The sequence below is a fragment of the Cottoperca gobio genome, chromosome 5, assembly GCF_900634415.1.
Source record: "Cottoperca gobio chromosome 5, fCotGob3.1, whole genome shotgun sequence".
In the NCBI taxonomy this organism is placed as follows: domain Eukaryota; kingdom Metazoa; phylum Chordata; class Actinopteri; order Perciformes; family Bovichtidae; genus Cottoperca; species Cottoperca gobio.
In genome coordinates, this window is record NC_041359.1 from 14,239,164 (window position 1) to 14,262,474 (window position 23,311).

General features: G+C 41.4%; 2 protein-coding genes across 5 annotated transcripts in view; both read left to right on the top strand.

Moving 5' to 3' along the window:
* The first annotated feature begins 433 nt into the window (after positions 1-433).
* prdm2b (PR domain containing 2, with ZNF domain b) lies at positions 434-15,914 on the top strand. Of its 4 annotated transcripts, none has more exons than XM_029431558.1 (8): positions 434-716; positions 2,092-2,209; positions 2,866-2,969; positions 3,293-3,445; positions 5,216-5,435; positions 8,586-8,690; positions 8,858-13,458; positions 14,226-15,914. In XM_029431558.1, the coding sequence occupies exons 2-8, from the start codon at positions 2,095-2,097 to the stop codon at positions 14,241-14,243; spliced, it is 5,316 nt and encodes a 1,771-aa protein (XP_029287418.1). In that variant the 5' UTR covers positions 434-716; positions 2,092-2,094; the 3' UTR covers positions 14,244-15,914. The 4 variants fall into 4 exon arrangements, with proteins under 4 accessions (XP_029287418.1, XP_029287419.1, XP_029287420.1 ...); XM_029431559.1 differs by having other exon boundaries at positions 434-675; XM_029431560.1 differs by having other exon boundaries at positions 435-716; positions 5,309-5,435.
* A 5,139-nt stretch (positions 15,915-21,053) lies between these two features.
* Positions 21,054-23,311, top strand: part of kaznb (kazrin, periplakin interacting protein b) — a 103,827-nt gene continuing 101,569 nt past the window's right edge. Inside the window, exon 1 of the mRNA XM_029432243.1 lies at positions 21,054-21,082. Within this exon, the coding sequence (XP_029288103.1) occupies positions 21,073-21,082 (10 nt within the window). The 5' untranslated portion in view covers positions 21,054-21,072. The remainder of the gene's footprint in view (positions 21,083-23,311) is intronic.

The window sequence follows — 23,311 nt, forward strand, 5'->3', positions numbered from 1 at the left end:
TTGAAGTGTTGACATTGTCTTATTGTTCTGTTTTTAATACATGTACCCAGGATTCCCTAGAAAGCAGTACTCAGTCAGGTACTTAATGAAAATAAGAAGTGCAATCAATTGAGTTAGATCATACCAAAACGGTGTTTATGCAGCATTTCTTTTCTCCAGACAATCCACTCATTGTTCACCACATTTAGTTAGCAGGTGATTAAAGAATATCAGGGGAAATAATTCACCAATAAATAAAAACCCAGCAACAACTGTCTACGTGTAAATAATTTAATTTAAATTAAAAAAATAAATAAAGTTGAGGACTAAAAAACACCTTCCAGTCTGCATTTGTCTGATTTATTGACTTCTTCTTAGCTATTCGCGGATGCACAGATGGCAGCAGCCTAGAGGCCCATTATGCTCACAGATGAATCTAAGCAAGGTACTTAATTGGCATGGTTTCATATTCAGGATGCATTGTGGACAGGGCTGGAGCCACTGCCTGCAGGAGAGGACACCGGGGAGCCTTGTCGTCTACAAAAACCCTCCTCTGCTGAACATTATTGCCCCATCGCTGTGAGAGTGTGCACGGGTCTGACAGGCTGCCTCTCCCCCAACTACACCACGAGCCGAGTTACAGAAGATGCTTTCGATTCATACCTCCATCCGCCATTTTCAGCAGACTGACAGCAGGTAGAGCACAAAAATCACAAATCCCCGGTCACATAAAGCAGGTAAGTGCGTGTGTTAGTAGCCTAAACCCCCCCCCCAAAACACCCAACGACAGGCAACATTGAGGGAGAAAGAAAGAACCTTACTATGGCCAGTATCGGGAAGAATAAGTAGAGAGAAGCCTACAAGGGGGGCAATAAACTGCATCCTTCAGGCGCTGTACGGTTAACATACACGTTCATTGTTTTTTGTCTTCGTCAACTTTTTTGATTCACGGAGGAAAAACGCTTTAAAATCCGTTTTACGCGCACACACATGCACACACCCACGTCGACATCGCTCCATTTGTTGCTTGAATTTAATCTTGGAGGGATATACAAATGTCGGATCACAACTCCAGCACCAGTGGATTATATTATAGTGAGAGAGAAAACAAATCAAATGAATTTAAATGAACTGGCCAATAAAAAATGTCCATTAATTTTATCCTTTTGTTTAAAGAGGATGTTGGATGCATGAGCTCGAGCACCACGACTCTAAGACGATACGTTTTAGCTTTGTCAGCCTTATTTGCCTTTTTTGAGGTCACGAAACGTCATCGGGAGTAATTAAAGTAAGAGTCGTTAAGGTCAAAGGACGCTATTTAAGTGTGTGGAATATTGTTTTTATTCATGAATTCAGTGTGAGCCCAGCCCCACAACACATGGGTCAGCTTATTGTGCACCTGAATAATTGGCTTTCCTGCTAGAAGCAAGTTACTAAAGCATAGCAAGTGCCTGTGATGGAAACATCAGTATGTTCATTAATGCAAGAAAGTTGATTAATCAAGAGTTTCAAAATGTATTTTATGATATCGATTAGTCGTTTGAGACATTTTCTTAGCAACATTCAGATGTTCCAGCTTCTCATGTCAAGATTTTCTCTTTTATGAATATCTTTTTCTATCACATACTTTAAAAAAAACGTTATTAAAAAAACCATAGAGATTATTTGTCCTTCTAAAGGAACACTAAATAAATTACACAGCATGAATCTAAAAGCGCTGCATGTCTGTCAGTCTTATTGAAGACGTTAGGACTTTTAGCCCTTTCTTCCTGATGCTGTGTTCATCTAGTCTCTGGTTTTATGGAAATATCCATATTTGAGAAACTGAAAACAGCATTTTCTTCCATTCTTTCATGAATAATTACTTTACGGATTAATCCATTGTAAAAATAGTTGCCGATTTTTTCTTTTTCCTTCAATTGACTTATCGATCAGTCCACTAATCGTGGCAGTCACAACTTTAGTGAAGTCTCCAGGCGCAGCACTCTCTTTGCTAGGTCAGGATCTATAAAATATGAAATTAGAATATTATCTATGTTGCTCAACATGTCATACATATATTATTTTTCACATGCTTTATGTCAACAAAACACTTGTTGTTATGTTTTGTAGATCATGGCTTTTAATGGAGGGACAGTGGAACGTCTGGATGAAATTCCAGCTCATATGTGGAAGGGTTTGCCTGACTGTTTGCGTCTCGGACCTTCTGCTATAGATCAAAGCCGCGTCGGTGAGTACAAAAGTCTGTCAATTCTGTTTAGATAACTTCCACTTTAACAACATCTTTTAAGACCATTTACATGTTGATTTGCATGCATGAGACACACTAATGCCTTTAAAGGAGGATATTACGATTACGTACTCCGAAGCGTAGTAAACACACATGCTTTCAGGGGCGCCCAAACTTTTTCCCTTGGAGGGCTAAAACTCAAACTTAATGGCAGTTTGGCTTCTTTTATTGTTAAATATTTGTAGTCATCTTCCACTTCCACACTCCACATCGATGGTCCTTTGTTGGTGGGTGTTGTTACAATCTTTTAAGATGATTTGTTACGTTTTGTCTGTGTTCAAATGAAGAACACTGGACCTACGGCATCAAAAAAACAGATGTACCCTCACACAGTAGCGAGTGTCAATGCCAAAATTAGACTTCCACACCTAACGGTCGACAGACTTGTTCCATACACAGGGCTAAGCGATTTCATTACAAAACCTAGTTATCATAAACCGCATCATGCCAAACCTGAAGATCCACTTGCTTGAGTGATGAACACTCTTTAAATGTATCTAAAATTGTACATAAACTCATACAAATTTCCTCATATTTGGTACCTAGAAAATCTCAGATGTAAGCTATAAAATGTTTTTACTTATTCTCATTTCCAGGTGTCTGGGCCACTCAGGTGATCCCTAAGGGCAAGAGGTTCGGCCCATTTGTTGGAGAGAAGAAAAAAAGGTCCCAGGTGACCAGTAATGTATACATGTGGGAGGTATGTTACAGGCAGCTCTGTTGACTTTGTTCCAAAAATACTCTTCTCCACCTTTTGTGTGTAGTCACTGCATAGCTGAACCGAGCCCAACAACATTCTGTATGAAGCGTCGCCACGACAGATCAAAATATGTTTTACTTTCATAATGTTTTGCTACCTGTAAAAGTTGTATGATTTAATTAACACAAACACCTCAAGTGTTCAAGGCACACCTTCTGTTTTGGAGGAACTTGAAAAACCTTTGTTCTTACATTGCTATGACAAGGCTCCTCTGCAGGTATTCTGGAGCTATATAACGTCGTCTTCGTACCTGTGTCCTGTAGGTTTATTTCCCGTCGCGGGGCTGGATGTGTGTTGACGCAACAGACCCCTTAAAGGGGAACTGGCTGCGATATGTGAACTGGGCACGCTCCAGTGAAGAGCAGAATCTTTTCCCCCTGGAGATCAACAGAGCCATTTACTACAAAGTTTTACAGGTAAGTCAAACATGCATTCATACAACCTGTAGGTCCTACAACCAGGGCCACATGGGGATGAAGTGAATACGTGGATGAATGAAAAGTATTCCGAGTTTGGATTATTTTGGGATTAAGGCACTGAGGAACATTGTTATGCATGAGAAATTAAATTGGGAGTCTATATGCTAATGTAAGTATTGTGTGTATATATATATATATATATGCAAATTGTATTTCACCATACATCTCCTAAATCAGTTACTGTATTTCCAGCTGGAGTGTTGCAGGACACTAGCCTTACGTCAGAGTTACATTGAGGAGTAACGGCATTTAAAAAAACCTACATAATACACGTAGAACACATGTAGTGTAATTCAGTGTAGTACATTGGTGTTGAGCTGGACTAAATTTGTTTTTGAAATGTATTGAAAATGTTCTGGTACAGAATATATATCCTCCACACCAGACTCACCAGCTCCAACTAACAAACAATACAACAAAATAATACCACATTAATATAACAATCATTGCTCTAAAAATCACAGGTCAGCTTGATAATTATACAAAATATATGTTTGTAGAATTCATCCAATCTATTTTTAAAATAGTTAACTGAAAGAACCGGCACTAGATCCGCGGGAAGCTCGTTCCATGCTTTTACAGCATGAAGAATACATTGTATGTGTTTCAAATGTTTATCCTCTCCCACCATGATTTGTAAATCATATTTTACAACTCTGAATATAATGTAGCCCAGAACAACACATCTGCAACGTACGTCTCCAACGATAGACATTAATCAAATGAATACCTCTCGAACAGGGTCAGACTGAACGTACTTATCTGTAGTAAAGTTAGAATCTATGGCTTGCCCTGACATTACCTACATTTTGTGGTGTTGCCTACACCTTATTTTTAATGCAGGACTTTTCCTTGTAACAACAATGTATTTTTATATTGTTGTTGGTACTTTTACTTAAGTAAAGGATCTAAATACTTCCTCCACCACTGTCTAAAACTGTCTAAAACTGTCTAAAATGGAGCACACATGCATCTTTTTGAAATCACCGTAACACTTTATAATAACCATCATAAACGCATGGTAAATTGATAGTAAATTCAACTTTAGTTAATAATTTTTATTGTATAACAAAACATTAAATGAGGATTAATAATATTTACGAATTTGGTTATTATTAATACTATAATTCATGTCAACAGTTTATTGTTGCACACATTATACCCTTTTATATCCTTTTATTTTTTTCATAATTACGAAATGATTTGTAAACCTTTTTTTAAGAAATCCTTTGCAAAACATCTATAAACATTACATAGATGCTTAGTTAATACTTGTCAGTGGTTATTAATTGGTTTGTAAACAAATACTACTTTGTTAAATGGTTAATATAGTTGTAAAGCATCTATACACATTATTTATATAGTTAATACTTCATCTGTGTAATGTTTATAGATGTATTTATTTATTTAATTTAGGATTTATTAAAAGGTGTACAAATTATTTAGTAATTATTCACAAATACTTAATATAGTCTATCAAATGTTAATATGTGTGCAACAATAAACTGTAATAAATAGTTTACAAATATAATCAGAATGTGTCTGCTCTATATCAGCTATGATACTCTATAACTTATAAACAAATGATTTAATATTACACAAATTAATGATAACATGCAGTTATGGTAACCATTCAAAAATGTGCACCATTGGAAAACATACTGCAGACTATGGTGAAAACACTGTCAAATCCCCATACCCCCCTAGACAGATAAGATGCACAGTGGCCCAAATATCCCCCTTTGCCTCTCAGCAAGCCGGGCTGTGATTGGTGGCCGACCTCATCTCTCATTGTTGCAGCCTATCGGGCCGGGAGAGGAGCTGCTGGTGTGGTACACTGTGGAAGACAACCCCGAGATAACAGCTGCACTGGAGGAAGAAAGAGCCAGCAGTCTGAGCAGGAAAAATTCACCCAGGTCGAAGCGAGGTGAGGCCTTACTTACTCTAACCGAGATGCCATTTGTGCTCGGCTTTAATCTGCGATGTGTGTGCTGCTCACATGCCACAGTAACTCCGCCACGAATTGTTTTCTTTGCAGCTCAGTCGAAGTTGTAACAGGCGAGCTAGCTTAGCTACAAATGAAGGAAGGCTAGTGGTAGCTAACGTTAACGGCTGCGATGTGTGGGGCTTTTCTACTTTCATACCCGACCTAAAACTCGTCGCTGGGAGGAGATTTAGCTCCGAATAACGACCGATCAGCCAACTCGTTCCTGTAAAATACCCTGTTTAGCTGTTAAACGGGCATCTGGGCAACTTTTTGGCAGCTTTTCCTCCTCCTCTGGGTCCTGACGTTGTCGAGGATGTGACCTTCCTTGAGTTCCTAAAGCATGAAAGCCATCCATCGGCGAGCCTCTACTTGATGATGGCCTAGCAGGTTAGCTAACTAGCCTGCTGCCTTATCCAACTGCAGGCTAATTACAGCGCAGGTATTGGATAACAACCTACAATAATGCTGTTAAATGTTGTGGAGAGTGTTTAAAATGATCTTTCACGTCGTTTTGTGTCCAGAATAACCAGTTCAACGAGTTGTCAGACTTGGTGTTGAATGCTAGCATGAGGCTAAACGGCTAATGTCTGAACACACGGATATCACGGTACAGGAACAGATGGCAAACTGTGTGGAGACAAATATTATTAATAAAAACGGATCGTATTATCGATATGGTGGAAAGACGGTCAACATAGTGGCACACGTAGTCGGCTGGTTTAATGCTATAGCCATGTTTGATAGCGTTAACACTTCAACATCAAAACAACACCTGAAAACAACGCCACAGAAATGTGGTTTCGTCAACCTTTTCTTAGGACGGTTTGTTTTCAATAGATTCGTGAAAGCTGAAAAACGTACACTATATTATCAACTAATTGTTAGACAAAATCAACATGGAAGCTTTATGTCACAATTAAAAAAAGTATATCGGTATGAACTTTGGACAGTGTTTTGGATCATGTGGGTGATTCAATGCGGGACCATGAACAAGAGAGCAAATTGATAATAAATAAATAAATAAATAATAATAATATATATATATATATATATATATATATATATATATATATATATATATATATATATATATACTTAGTATCTGCTGTACTTTGATACTTTGGTTCACCTATCTCTCTTAAATCTTTGACATGGGGGATAAAGGGTGTTGAGTAGTTTGTTGCAATGTATGGTAAATACATTTTGCATACATATTTATAGTGTAATACCACAAAGATACGGTATAGACAATACGCCAATTAGATGCTTGCAAATGTAATTTAGAGACTGACTTTTTATTTACGTTAATTACATTTAAAACCTAAATATAAGCAACAAATAGGAAGTCAAATCCATCCCCGTAACCTCTAAAATGTAGAAAACCAAACATAAGGGCTGAGTCCTGAGTTATTATTTTAATTGAATAGTCTTGTTCAATGTGTTTTTGTGTAATTTCTTATCCAACCCTGCCAGCAAATCATCTCTTCATATCTTGATGAACTAAGCCTTCCTATCCTACTAGCTCCATCTTCCTATCAAACACGGCACATGTTACATAACTGATTGAGTTGGTGTGCTTGAACAATGACTGCTCGATTAAAAAACAAAAGGCTAATGCCCTTAAATGCTAGCACGGTTAACTTATTACAATGTTTGTGTAGTTGTCTTGCTGCTGTAGATTTAGCAGAAAGCCTTTTGACCATGTTGGTCAGATGACTTTGCTTTGAGGTGTGTACCACAAAGCGAGATTAGTGGGTTAGCGAGGTATGTTGAGCCTCAAGCCAGAGTTTTCGTTGTTACGAAGGTGACTCTCTTTTAACCATGTCTAGATTGCCATGGTAACTTAAACTAGTCCTGACCAGGTTAGGTCAGCACATGTTCAGGGTTTCGTATTGAAATCGGTTAAAAAGAGCCTTTCACTAATCAACTCCTGTGGAAATGGCGTCATTCTATAGTCTATGGTCAATCTGTGAGCAATTCAAATTCTCGGCTGAGGGAATACGTTGTGTATATGCAAACTTGTTGAGCGGTAACATCATGTTGGTATTGAAACCAAACAATGTCGTGCAATTACAGTAGCACAAACTATGCATCGCGTTTGTTTATTTTAAGAATACCATTTTATTTGCAAGGTTCTTACTTTCACTGAACCTCTGAATATGTCGTAGTGTTCTCTGGACATTTCTCAACGCTGGCTCTAAAAGAAGCCTTCTATAAAATCACATTAGTAGTTCAGTATATTAATAATTAGTATGACGTTTACTTGTATATGAAATGCGGTATAATTCCTTCTAACCATAACTCTACCATAAGATTATGCTTGGTCATGATTTGCGGAAATCCATTTTACAATGCTGGTGTTTCTGCTCGTGCCGCATGATTACTCCTGTTAAACCCGGATTAACAAAGACGGCTGATAACCACAGATGTGGAGTTTTAGGTTTTGTCAAACTGGCCAAGGCAAAGAAAGCCTGGCTCTTCCGAACTTTCCCCGTGGTGCACGCCCCTCAGGTCACGTGACCTTGTTGACACACTGATGATGATGATGAGGAGGTGCCAGTCAAGCTTCTTGAGTCAGACTGGTCAGACAATTAAATGACTGATGCATTGAAACCCATAATTATGAATGCAAGGCTGCTTTAGTCTTTTATGATTTGGTGTAGTAATTTTAGCACATGAGGTGAAAAAGTAAAATTGACTTTAATGTCTTGACATAGATTTTATGGGATTTTATAATCATATCTTATGATATTAACTGTTGATCTATTTAAATCACAGTCTTGGCATCCCTCGTGAAGGCAATTTGGTTGCTAAAATGTCTGTGCAATAAATAACCAAAGCTCTTAAGCCAGAAATCGATGTGATTATCTAAAAATAATAATGTACTTCTAGACATTTACCATATTCATACCATGTTACAATAACCATTTTTACTGTTGCATTGTCAACGAAGATTTTTCTCATGAAATATTTCTGGGGAAAACAGAGCAATGGTAAAAATGTCAGTATGTTTTCTATACTTTCGATTTTTAAATGTGTGTTTTCTTTTGATCAAGCCTGATGCAAAGCAATGTGTGTGTTTGCTTGCAGCCAGAAGAAAGCTGCTGGAGAGAGCCAGACAGGCTGGTCTGGGTGGATACAAGAAAACAAGCGCAACCAAACCTACTGTCAAGGAGATGTGGAATGAGGAAGAAGGTAAATTGACTTATTGTTCTGAACAATTAGCATATTTACATTTGTTCACCCACTCTTTCATTGAACATCCTTTAGATGGTTTCTTATTTTTATTTTTTTTAAAGGAGGAAATTCCTTAAAGGTTGGATGAAATAAATAACTTGACTCTCCTGATAAATTGTTTACAGATCTGAAGGAGGAGGATGAGAGGCCATCAACCTTAGAGCCTTCACAGGAACTCCAGGAAATCCATCCTATGGGAAGCACTGACCATAGGGATGTGGTGGACATGTCAGCAGTGATGACGGACAGGGGAAATGCGGAGGAGGAAGAAGAAGGAGACGAAGAAGAAGACGAGGAGGAGGATGCCGCTGCTGTTGATGATGATTTGGAGGAATTGAGTGAAGTACAGCAGCAAACGGCTCAGCATTCACGTGCTGCTGATTCCATGCAGAATAAGCCACCTGGCTCATTGCTTACCTGTGTTGAAGAAAGCCATAATGATTTGCAGGGAAAGTTGGACTCTTCTTCGCTTGCAGGGCAAGAACCAGAGGCGGATCCTGATCTTGACCTTGACCCCGACCCTGATGGCGACCTTGGGGGTGAATCGTATCCCTGTCAGCACTGTGAGCGCCACTTCTCCACCAGACAGGGTCTGGAACGTCACATACACATTCATGCTATCACTAACCAGCAAACACAACTGTTCAAGTGCAGGTACTGCAGTAAGTCCTTTGGCTCACAGGTGGGGCGGCGGCGGCATGAGAGAAGGCATGAGAGTGGGCTGAAGAAACGGCCTGGCTCTCTGGCAGGAACTGCCAGTCTACTCAGTCCTGTGATGCAGACCGATGGATCAAGTCCCGACTGCACCAGCCCAACGAGTCACTATATAGCCATAGGGTCCCAGTTTACTGGAGGACCTCTGCACAACTCTGAAATGCAGAGAAAGGAGTCGGGGCCTTATGCTGACCGTCCCTTTGTACTAGATGAAAATGGGGAGTCAAAGGAACTCCATCCCTGCAAGTATTGTAATAAAGCATTTGGCACACACACCAACATGCGTCGACACCAACGCAGAATACATGAACGGCACTTGTTACCGAAGGGAGTTCGCAGGAAAGGCATGCTGATGCAAGAGGCATCGGTGCAGAAACAGCAGCAGCCTGATGAGTCCCCCAGCACCAGCCCTCCGACTGTCTACGTGCCCAGTGCTGACACAGAAGATGAGGTAGACAGGGACGATTACGCAGTTGACATATCCAAAAACATCTCTGAGAATTTGAGCTTCTACATTGACGGCAAGATTGTGTCCACCAGTTCAGTGAGCAGCTGTGAGGTTATAGAGGTGGACTCCAGATCTGCAGCTTTGTTTGGTCTGGACACCGTCATCATCAGCCCAGATCAAATCAGTCAGGCGCTAAAGGCGGAGGGTAGAACAAGTGCTCCAACAAAACTCTCCAACATTGGCCAGCCAGCAGTAAAAAGAAGAACATCTACACCCCCATTTGTTCCCAGCCTTAAAGTGGAGACCGAATCAGCGACTTTCACAGCCTCTTCATCGTCCTCATCATCCTCTACATCGTCCTCATCTAACTTGTTAGTGGGTGGCCTTTTCCAACAAGCTGCCGATTCATCAGCATTTCAACGAGAGAAAACGGTGTATCTCTCACCTAAGCTTAAACAGCTCCTTCAGACACAAGACATTCATAAATCAACCATTGCCCTGATAACAGAAAGCCATCGGCTGGCCTCCCCGCTGTCGGTCACGCCGCTGCCAGGGGTTTCCGGCAGGTTTAAAAGAAGAACATCCTCTCCCCCGTCATCTCCACAACTCAGTCCTGCATGTAAAACGGAGAGTAAAGCCGAGGTGGTGAGCTCATTCGCCCTCAAGGTGCCAAAGCTGGAAAGCCGCAGTGCATCACCTCCTGGGAGCCTGCTGGATAAGGAAGATGGAGACAGCCTGAGCCTCTCTGAAAATAATATGCACGGCCAGACCTCATCTAGTAGCGGTGGAAATTCCTGTAATCAGCAGCCCTTGGATCTGTCAAATTTTGTCAATAGGAGGAGGGACAGCTTGAACAAGGTGCTTGGGGATTCAGCTCTTGATTTAAGCTTCCATCGGAAGAGTAATGCAGAGCCCGAATTAAAGGGAGGTCCAGCTCCACAACCACTGATAAAAAAGAGAAAGCCTAACACCAGCATGCTTGAAAAGGTGCTGATGAATGAGTATTTAGGTCTGCCTTTGCCAGCAGAGGAGGGCCCTTCTGCCATAGCAAACTTAAGTTGTTTCCATTCTCTCTCTCCAAACGTTGCGACAGAGTCTGCCCACCCCTCTCCACCCTCTTTGACCCCTGTCACCATGAACCCCTCTTCCCCGGGTAACTCCAGTATGACCTCTCCAACACCGCCCCCCCCTCTACTACCTACCATACCTTCTCCGCCGGCTATGCCTAGCTCGCCTCTTTCTCAGCTGTCAGATTCCTCTGCACTGAGACCTCTTCCTGTCCTCTCGCCAAACATGTCTCCAAGATCAGTTGAACACAATTCCCTGTCTGACTCGGAGGAGGATTTGTTTGCTGAAGAAAACGAAGTTGAGGAAGAGAACCATATCACTGAGCCACTGGACTCCCCGAACACTCCGCTTAAAGATCCCCTTAATAGTTCATCCACATCAAGCCCTCCTGAGACGACTTCGGAAGATCTGCCCACTACAGAAGATCTGCCCACTACGAAAGAGCTGCCCGCTACGGAAGAAGATGTTTCTCTGACTGCAACTTGCGACAGTCTACTAAATAACAAAATGAACCAAAACCTAGACTCTGTAACAGAAAAATCTCTTGCTGCTCTCTCACCCTTGCCAGAGTCGTCATCTCCCTCATCATGTCCTCCTCCTGCAATACATTATCCAACCCCATCACAGTCCTTCCCTCAGATTAAGATAAAAGAAGAGCCTCAGCACTGCATAGATGAGCTGCCAGTTATGAATCATGCACCTCAGGAAGGCGTGAACTCTTCACCTCAGCCTGCTGCTCCTGATAAAGTGTCTGATAAAACCTCTGAGGAAGTCGACTCGACATACTGCAAGACTTTTGTGTGTAATGTCTGCGAGGAGCCGTTCAACTCCATCAAAGAGCTCAGTGGACATATCACCGAGCACGCTGCAGATTGGCCCTTCAAGTGTGAATTCTGTGTGCAGCTGTTTGGTGAAGCCCCAGCCCTGCTCGCTCACCGTTCAACACTACACGGAGTGGGCAGGATCTTTGTGTGCTCCGTTTGTTCCAAGGAGTTTGCATTTCTCTGTAACCTCCAGCAGCACCAAAAGGATCTGCATCCAAGCGAGACATGTTCACACACCTCTGTAGAGAGTGGCAAGCTTAGGCCACAAAACTACACCGATCCATCCAGAGCCAAAGAGGAAAGCAGTCCCTCTACACCAGCACCAGAGACGACTGATGAAGCTGCTCCACACAGTGACACTGACTTGACAAAAGAAGAGCCTGATGTTAATGGTAATCATGCAGAGGACGGGGCCGAGGACCCCAATGAGGAGCTGTACACTACAATAAAGATCATGGCCTCAGAAGGAGGGAAGCCTAAAGGCCCGGATGTTCGACTTGGCATTAACCAACACTACCCCAGTTATAAACCACCCCCATTTCCTTATCATAGCCGTTCCCATGCAGGCTCTGTGGCCTCGGCGACAAACTTCACCACCCACAACATACCACAAACTTTCAGCACTGCCATACGCTGCACCAAGTGTGGCAACAGCTTTGACAACATGCCCGAACTGCACAAGCACATTTTGGCCTGTGCCACTGCTAGTGATAAGAAGCGTTACACTCCCAAGAAAAACCCCATCCCCCTCAAGCAAATAGTGAAGAGTCCGAACGGAGTCGTGTCGCCCTCAGCAGCCATCGCAGGCCTGAGTCCTTTTCGTAGAATGGGTCAGCCAAAGAGACTTAACTTTAATCAAGATACTGCTAAAACAAAAATGAGTGCCCTCAGTAAGAAGAAAAACCAGCTGGTCCAGAAGGCAATTTCACATAAAAATAAAGCTGCCACTACGGCAAAGAAGGCTATTGTTAAAGTTGAAGAAGAGCAGGCCTCTAACGTTTGCCCTCACTGCAGTCGGGAGTTTACTTATCCTGCAAGCCTCAGCAAACATATGGCAGTCAGCTGTCCCATGAAGCCTGTTGTTAAAAGGGGCAGAAAAAGTCTAGCAGAGGTGAAGAAAGAGCCAATGTCTGTGCTAGATAAAAACATGAATCTTAGAAAGAAAGCTTCGGACTGTGAAATACCGCAGACGGAGCCGGAGCCTAAACCCTTGGGAAAGACCAGAGCTCGTAGCTCTGTTGCAGCAGACCCTGAACCCTCCCAGGCAAGCAAAGGAAAACCTGCTGCTGCGCTGGGCAAACTAAAGAGGCCTGCCTCATTCCCAGTACCAGTTTCTGCTAGGAAGAAATCAAAAAAGAGTCGAGCTCAGTCTCTACCTCCCACCCCGTCTGCCCCGGACACTCCCAGCGACACTGCACAACGGCCAGCCATGAGAATGCAACGTATGGGTAAAGAGGCAGCACCCAAGAGATTAGCAGAGGCCAAATCACCACCACCACCACCACCACCACCACCACCACAACAACAGCTGAAGAAGGAGGAGCGCTTCTCCCTTCGAACGAGGGAGAGAGTAGGTGGTCCAGTCACCAGGAGCTTACAAATGGTCAACGCAGCTCCTTCTGCTGAGGTGAAAGCAGAAGAAACACCAATTCAAGAGCCAAAAGAGACTCAGGTGAGAAGTCGCTGTTTGTTGCGTTGACACTTTTGTTTTGTCTTTACTGGGGCTTGATGGAGTCCAAAATCATTTTATTACAGATATGTCACTGTATATGTCAGCTGATGGGGTGACAATCATTTTGAAGCAATGAACTGCCATGTTTGAGGCAATTTATTCATTATTTTTACTTATTGAAGTGGCTCCGATACATAGTTTGTATACTGACAGTGTTGACAACTTTACATTTTTAACTTTAACTGCAAAATGTCCTGCTCGGTTTATATCTTGGTCACAATTCTTTGATAACTATAGGGACCTTATGAAAATGTTGTTTATCATTGCTGTTTTCAGATTCAATATTTCTTTATGGGCTGAGAACCTTTCTTTTACTTTTTAATATAAATAAAACATTTTAAAAAAACAAAAACTGGAATATCTAACAATAAATAGCCACAGAGCTAAAAGCTAAAAATAATTTTTTTATCTTTTACAAAATTCGTAAATAAATAACAATGTTTTAAATTTGTGTTTTTTCTTTTTGCAACTTTTGATCTACCTGTCCCTCTCCTACACACTCATGAAATGTGCAAAGTGTTTAGTTTCTGCTCTCTAGCTGTGATCTCAACATCTTGTTTCATAAAAGTTCTGTTCACCTGAATTTAAAATTTAAAGAACAAATTATTACTCGTGCCATGTGTTTATAAGATGTTTTTGCTGTGATGGTCTCCAACCGTTTCAGCTTTACACAGCTCTGTGTTGATCCACTGTGTCTTGTGTTACAGGAGGTGCTGATGAAGTGAGTCCTGCGGACACTGTTGAGCTCTTCCTGGGTGCACGGTGCTCACCTCTCAGGCAACACTCTGGACTAATCAAGGCACTGACAGCACTGAGGTCGACCTCAGTGTTGGGCTTATTCACTCAAAGCAAGTGAAGTCTGCTTCTCTCAACTGCCTTTGCTGGATTTAAGGAGGGAACTCTCTTTATCTTCCATCTATCTTATAAACTGAACTGAGCCTCGATTTTAGCCAGCCTTGCAAAAAAAAAGGAAAAAGAAACTGTAAATGACAATGAGTTAATATATACAATACGAGTCATTACTTGACCCAAAACAGTAAAATTAGGGCTCCGTTATGTTGGAAAGCTGATATATTGCAAATGGCAATCATGTATCAGTTAGGGTGTGGGGAACTTGTTTATTCTTTCGTTCTGTATTTTCCCCATTTGGTTGTTTTAGATTTTTGGATGTTTCCAGAGTCTCCTAATGCATGTGCAGAATAGAGTATAAACTAGATTAAGCCAATTTCCATGTCTCTCCCAACAGGCACCTACGTCAGTTTATACATGATTTGCAAAGTATGTTTGATTTAAATTTCTGTAGTCATTATATGTAGAATATATCTTATTGGCATATTTTTGTTTGGGAAACAAATGAAAATGGCAGTTGTTTACTGCAACAATTGGTCCTCAGGAACACTGTATATGTGTGGTAAGTATGTGTATGGTTATAGTTGGATGTGCGGCCTGACAGCTATTCCTTTGGATAAATCTCAAGTATGTCTCATGTTTTTACTTGCCTTCTCATACTCTTTATCTGACGTTGGCAGTTAATTCCAGTTGTGAAATGATGGGAATTGTGTTGTAGTCTCCTTAAAATGTCAGTCTTGAAATTCATTTTTAATATCACTCATTCAGCCCAGTGTTTCTCACAGCACTTTAAAACAAACTGCCAAAATTTCTAGCTGGATCAGTAAGATTGGCTTAATTAACCGTGAATAATGGAATGTATACAGGTCTGTTGCACTTTGCAGACGCTGGTAATTTGCACACAATTGGTGCAAATCATTAATCTAATCTCAAAATCAAAAAATTTCTGCCAACAAATCTCAAAATTTGATGCTCCCGTTAATCAATTTGACAGATAAAAATGACACATGAACCAACTTTTGTATGCCAAATGCATGCTAATGACTCAAATCCTCAAAGAAGATGAATGCAGCCGTGTTCTTTTGTCCGTTATAAGTGGACGTGTGAAAAGTTCATTCATGTGTCGTTTTTTTCTTTCAAGAGCCATGTCACAGTAACGTAACTGAACTTTCCTTTTCCTTTTTAAGGACAAAGTTTTCTTTATTTCTTTGAGTTGATTTATTTGGTAAGTCTGTACCAATGGAAAGCTTCTTATTTTTGAGTTTATATTCTCCAGTGCTCACCCCAATTTCTCACTCTTGACCATATTCAGTTGTACCACAGAGATAGCAGACACACAGGCAGTGCTGAAACGCTTGTAGCATGTTATGGAAAAGTAAATTGAACAATATGATTTGAAGCTAATTTATATTTCCACGAGAAATCTTCAAGTTTGCCTTTCAGCATCAAGATTATGTATTTAAGGATGAACAAAGACAAAAATCCCGAATGACCTCAAGTAAAACATTGCTGTAATTGACATAATAAAAAAAAGTTTTTCAATTTTGTGTAACGCTTTTATTGTTTTTGCTTACGGTGATCGCCAGCTCTGCGGGTATAAACATACAAGTTGAATGGGTGGAAACGGTCGTCTGACATTAAACGAGGTCTAGTTCCACGCATTAAATTTCTGGCCTGTAGAAAAGGAGTTTTGAAGTTGATGATTTAATGTGTTATGCATTTCTACATTATTATACTGTAGTTTACTGGTGGTGTTAAAAGAACATGATTAACTGCACACATGAGTGGCTCTGACTCCTACAGGCTATTTTAGTCACTGAGACCTTTTTTATTTTAATATAATAGATGTCGCTGCCATCGCGGCTGTAATAGAGTTTTCCAGATTACATTTGCTGATTGCCTTCTCCACTTAGTCTGTCAGGGTCCTGCCGGATTATGAGAAAAATAATTTTAGTTTCTTTTTTATGTGAATCCGATAGGTACTACTTCACATAAATCAGATGTTAAGTCGATGCCTTTACTCCGCAGGTCGGCATGCTGCTACTGGGGGGCCATGGCCGTCGTCCGCTTGCTAGTTGCTGCGAGATGTGCATCTATTTTGGGAGCAGTGCACTTGTCAGGGAGGTTGATATGTGAGTCATACAGTACGTTAAAGTCTCACATCTGCTGTGTAGCTTCACTTTATGTAAAGGCAAAAGGCAGCAAATTGTGCAGTAGAAGTTTGTTACTTGCAGATATATTTTCAGAGATACTGTACATAAGGATATAACAATTTTGCACAACTTAATCATGTAAAGGTTTCTGTAAATATGAGCCTGTCTCCCATTTGATTACTTAATCACAGTATTGTAGCTTAAATGTCTTAATTGCTTTATCTTTAAGCCATAAATCGCAGCCGGACTAATGTGCTGTGTTGTGCACACAATTATTATTATACTATTATACCAGTGTGCCCCACTTTCTTTATTTTTATTTTGGATAATAGCAGCAGCACATTTAATGTTTTCAATTACGAGAAAAAGCACAGCAAAACGGCAACCGCATAAAATACATAATAAAAATATTCAAATTACAATAAAATCAAACCTATAAAGCCGCATAACTCATTAAGGTCTAACAACGTAAGAAATAAACTGGACTATAAAAAATACTCAACCCTAATTCTAATCTACTAAGTAATGACATGATGTGGAAAACAAGAAAATTAAGTATTACAAGCAAATAAATAATGAACTCCAGACTTCTTACCAACTCTCAGCTCAAGCTAACTTCTTGCAACTCTCAAGATATATATTTTTTAAATATAGTTTATGCTTGAAATATATCCAAATAAAGTAAAATATGAGAAACCTTGTGAGTTGATTAATATTCATGAGATGCACCCTTGCAGCTTTAAAAATAAACATTTTCCCTTACAAAATAATAAATTATTAATAGAACTGTTTGTTTCTGGAACATCACCCTGTAGTGTTTTATTTACCTGGATGGACTGAAGCGTCTCAAAACCACTGATGGCTCATCCGTTGCCATGAATACCTTTCAAAATCTCATCTGGCATATGTGCATCTGCTGAGATTATTTTTATCTAGACCACATCCATCACACACGCGTACATTAATGAACTATCAGGCCCACCGGACAGACGGTGTGTAACTGAAACGGGCCTCTGGCATTGGGAACAAATTCCGAGATCTGGGACGTCTTGTGGATCTTCACACGAGGTTATCATGTTGATGGATGGGGTTATGAATTAAATCTGTGTGTTGGATGTGATCCACAGGCTGGATCTTTCTTTATTCAGTGGGATGTTGAGACGTGTTTATTTGCCTCAGTGCCATGATGCTATAGTTTATGGCTGGATGTAGTTTATGGGTGTTCAGCTATGTGTGTGGAGGGGTGGGTATTTGCAAGAGTGCTGCACCATAGGGCTGTCGGGGTGAAATATCACCGCACTCTCTCTTGATTGCTGTGTACGGTGCTTCAGCCCTATTCATAAAAATGCAATTCCATGCAGCTCTGTGCCTGGCTTTACGAAATAAACTACGACACACCAGAGAGGCAGATTTAAGATGTAGAAAGCTCAATTACCACACGCAGAAGGTTCAGGACAAGCATCTATTTTTTTTAAATAGACTCAAGCTTTGGGAATGACTGTCATGTCATACAATAATTATGAATCTCAAAATGTTCAGATAAACTGGATGTTATAACTGTAAACTACTAGTTCAGGAAGGAGCCTACTTCTATTACTACACCAGGTTTGAAGAGCAGTGTTTTGTTGTCCTGTTGGTGTTTAGACTTGGTTGCACCTGTAACAACACCCTCCCCACAGTGAGGTCACCAGGACTTGAAGTACACTTGTACTTCACTGCAGCAAGTTGAAAAGCCACGATTGTCAGGGGGGAGTTAAGTTACTCTTTAAGCTAAATCAAACATTAAAAACACAACGGTCTACTGTCATGCTAGCTGCTCTGTACTTAGACGCGGCCGTGTTTTGAGCTAAATGCTAACATCAGTTGCTAACATGCTGATATGCTGGTATAATGTTTACTGTATTCATTTCTCTGTAATTTGATGACGTTGAGACTGTTGTCCCACAGGATGTTTAGCTGTGGTACAATATACTCATTTATTAAGGATTATTTTCATTATCTCTTAATCTGCTGTTGATTCCTAGAGTAATCAATCAATCGTTGTGACATCATATGTCCATCACTTCCTGATGTCTTCAATTTGCTTGTTTTGTGCGACCAACACTCAACTAATATAAAACCGAGCTACTCCTTACGTTAGAGAAGCTGGATCCATGATGAAATGATTTATAAAAATTGCTGCCATTAAATCATCTGTCTCTCAAGTAATGGATTAATCGACTGCTCGTTTTACCTCCAGTGCAAACGCCATTACTCTAGCTGTAAAATATAAACTAGTGTTTTCCTTCTCTTACAACAAAAGAGGTTGAATATAACAGATCTGGATCAAACTGGATCGCTGGTTTGAACTGTACGGTTATGTGTCTTCTAGAGAAAGATAGCCCCCAGTGACGGGAGACGGAGTGGGAGAGAATGACAGTTGCTCATACATAACAATATACAGCCTCCAATAAAAAGCCTCATTCTGCCTCTACTTCCTGTTCAAAGAGAATGTCATTAAAACTGATGAAGACGCAGAGGAGATTTATTCTGTTGGGCATTAGTCTCTCAGACTTGAAAGTGAAGTTGAGAGTCTCCTCGTTGTTTGTGAAATGCCTTCAGTTTGACCTCAGGATTCTGCATTTGTATTCGTGTTTGTATTCAACCACATGCGGTTTGTTTCTGCTTCTGACTTTGTGATTTTGATTGAATTGACTTAACCTGCTCTTAAGCAAACACATTAATGCCACAGTTATATTTGCTTTCATCTTGTCAATGCATGGTTTTTCTTATCTCTTGCCATTATCTTTTCACCTGCAGATCCACCTGCCTATGTCAGCTCACTACTCGAGCCTTCCTCCCAGACCTCACTGTGGCCCATTCAGCGTCCTGCCATTTCCTTTCAAAACAGGAGGATGTGATGCGAGGACGTGAGTGCTGCGGTCAGGTCCCCGATGTGCTCGCCTTGCACAGCAGTGGTGTGAGAGATGGCTTCATGACAATAGGCTTCCTGACAAAGTATTTTCTTTTTGTTTTGTTGTTGCTCTGTAGGAAATCGTCTGTTTAACGTAGGTTTACACGTTGCGGAGAGGTTACACGGTGCAGGGATGGCTTTAATGTGATAATAATATGCCGGAACGTCAGAGTCTTGTCTGTGGAAGAGGTCTCCATGCCAACCGCTGCACAATGGGTACAATATAACTAACTGCACCTCCATGGCCTGGGAGGGTATTTTAAGATCTCGTAACATGTGCTTATTTGATCTCATGTCACTGTTAATCCTTTATTACAACACCTTCATGTGCCTTTTAGCTGAAGTGTGTGGAGGGTATTTTCACACATGCCAGTAAATCTCATTCTTCACTGCTCCACTGTGACTGTTTCACTACATAGCAAAGCAAGCACGAGTTTACAAGAGTTATTTTTCAGTTGAGTATGAGCTAATTTTTGTTTTATACTCAGCAGTTTTCTACAATTCCTTTTCAAGATGAAGCCTCTGGAAACCACCAGCTGTACTAGCCCTACTTTTCCCTTTTTATTCAACCCCTCCACTTTCTCATCCTTCTTTTTTTCTCCTCAGCACTGGGGGAAGATGAAGCGCTCGAGTTTGCTAGAATCTGTTTCCCAGCAGCGGCTTGAGCTTTAAGATAGATCGAGGGGATTTGCATGGGTTGGGGTGGAGAGAGTAAGAGATGTGAGAGAGAGAGAGAGAGAAAGAGAGAGAGATGTTATGCTATGCTGAGGCACAGCAAATGAGGGCTGTAGAGAGGGGAGGTGGGAGAGGGAGGAGAGAAAAGGGGGCATAGTCTCACAGATCAGAAAAAAAACAGTCCCGTCCTGTGCCCAGAGGACAAACGCTGCTGTCTCCTCACACTGAGAGTAAGGGGGGAGGAGAGAGGATTGACTTCTACCTGCCGTAGACGCCACGCTCACCCTTCGCCTCCCCTATTCTTTGCTCTTCCCCTTCAACCCAGCCTGTCTGGAGCCGCAGAGGACTGTCAGCCTGTACAGACGAAGCACAAGATCAGAGTGCTGGCAGAGCAACTGTGCCTACAGCTCTGCTGCCTGCTCTACCACCCTGTATTACTCTCCCTCACACACGCACACCAAAATGCTCTCACAGGCACACAGTCAGAGAACTTTCTCAAACGCGCACACACTTACATGCTGACAAGCAGGCAGGCACACCCCCTCCCATTATCTGTGCGGCGAGCAATTCTGCTCATATTGGTGTGAGCAGCGAGGGGCTGTATTTCACTCCTCAGCAGCAGCAGTAGCAGCAGCAGCAGCAGCAGCAGCAGGACGGACGGGTCCAGAGGAGAGCAGTCGTCACCAGAGATCGCACACCAGCTTCTACAACTGAAGGCAAGCCCCACCCCTCCCCTCTTCTCCCTCTTCTTTTTTCTTTCTTATCCTCTCTCCTCTTTTTCCTTCTTGATGTGACGCAGTGTTGCTGACCTTCCTTCATCCCCCTCCTCTCTCCTCAGCGTGTGCCAGTGGGACAGCCATGGAGGACACCCTCACCTGCAGCTATGCCACCTTCTCCCAGGTGTTTGGACGCCAGGGACAGCTCATGCATGCCAGTGAGTAGACGCAATTACACCTTCTACCTCCTGACAAATCATTAGCCAGCCGCATGTCCCGCATGTCAGCGTAACTGATCTCCACTCTCAGCATTTCTTCCCGATCCCATCCTCAATCTTATTGCCATTTTAATTTAGCTAATGCTGGGAAGGTGCAACATACCTTTCTTTAAGGTACAGATGACAGTATCATATCTTAAATCTCTCTGGGCTGCTGCTGCGACAAAGCATAGAGTTTCTTTGGGGGGAAAAAGAAAAACTGAGTTATTTTTGGGAAGAATGTCAGAGATGTGCGTGCTTATGTAAAGGGCAAGAAGAAATAATCATTTATTTCGGTTGTGGTTGTGGTTGATGTTTCTGTTAGCTCGGCAAGTTGCTGAGAAAAAGGTTGGATACATGAACTTGTGTACTATTTTATATAAAGGAGGCAGCTACAAAGGCATATCTTTGTCAGACATTTTTTGGGTTGAACTTGGGGCTGTGGCTCAGCTTAGCTGGGGGTCGCATTTTGACAAAAGGGGGGCAATTTATGGGGACTTGAATACAGAAGGACAAATGAGAAATAGATGTTATGGATAAGCTGTTGTTTTGTTAACAGGATAGTTTTAAAGGTTTGTGAACAAAGAACATTTCTGCATGTTTCTTTTAGTCTTTTATAAAGTAGCAGTTCTAGATCTATTTTACTGTCAGGTGTAGAACCAGTATGACAGAAATGTATTCGTAATGCAGGTGCACAGTTTTAGTGAGGTTGAGTCTGACAGGCTGAGACACCATCAGAGCTGCTCTCAGAGCTCAGACTGATAGCTGAATTATTGAAAACGGAATCCATCAAGATTTTCAGGGGCGCAGGAACATTGAACACAACCTTGGAGCGCTGCAAATGAAGCATGTTTCAAGCGATATCTTATTATGTAATGCACATGGTCAGAATACATATTTCCCACGGGAGGAAAAAAGAGCGGTGATTGACTTGCTTCCAGAATGAAAGTGTCCACTGCTTCCTCCCTCATCTGGACTGATATCTCTCCTCATAGAGTCGTGCTTTGAGAACTTAGCCAATGCCTTTGATGCCTTTGCTCGGCCATAAATGCAAAGTGATTCTCCACAGTGTTATGATGGATAATGAGGAGAGCCCAGGGCAGACATCAAAATGAAACTGCCTTTAGAGTTGCATCCTATACATTGACTTTGCCACATCAGTTTTCAATTCCAATGTTTCCCTTCATTACCACCTGGAGAGAGCAGTGTCTGTGTGGAGTTTGAAAGCGAATGCCATTCACAACAACCCAAGCCAAGACAGCACTTTGTGTAGCTAATAAGGGAAACACGTCAGTCATTTTCCTGAGATGGAAAATGTATGCTCCTTTACTCGTGTTTGTTAATAAGTGGCTGTTGCAGGATTTCATCTGTTGGGATCTATTTTGCCTGTTTGAGAGGATAAACATGAGATTCCTGCGCAGTGGATTGTTTTCGCCTCCTCTTTGCATTAGAGCAGCCTTTTCATCAATAATGCTGTTTGTTTGTATCTGCGAGCTTAATACTGCGTTGATAAGGACATATTACTGTTGAAGGGTTGCAAGGCCCTAATGGATATTCTGCTTCATACAGGCAGAACGGTGGCAACATCTTTGCTAACTGAGTGGTTTTGAGTGCTGCTGAACTGCTGTGTGTCTCTCTGTTTTGATGTTTTTATTTGCGAGCAGAGAAGGCGACCCTCGCAGGAGTTATGTGCGAATAGTTTGTACACAAACACTGGAAAAGTCAAACGAATGCAGAACCTGCTGACAGTAAGGACTGAGTTCTATGAAGGCTTTTTTACATCAACTGGCCTTGTATTAACCTGCGTGCCTGCCTTCTTCACAGTGCTGCATGTGTGACTCGGTCAGTTTATCTGCAGGGCATCTCCGTATGAAAGGGAGGTAAAACAAGAGGAGGGTGTGGCAGTGTTGAAGATGCGTATCACATCGCATCATGTCTGACAGCTGGGCCAGTCTAAGCCTTCATAACAGAAAGTGTGAAAGAAGTCTACTACGAACAGCCTAAAGAGAAACTACAACTATAAAATACAATATACACTTAGTAGCCACTTTATTAGGTAAACCTAACTAAAACTAATAAGAGTCTTAAACAACAGACATGTAATAAATCCTCCCTTCATGAAGGTTTATAATGTTTAGTTCATTTTGAAGGCTGTTTTGCATTTTACAGTAAAGTCTTTCTATAATTTAT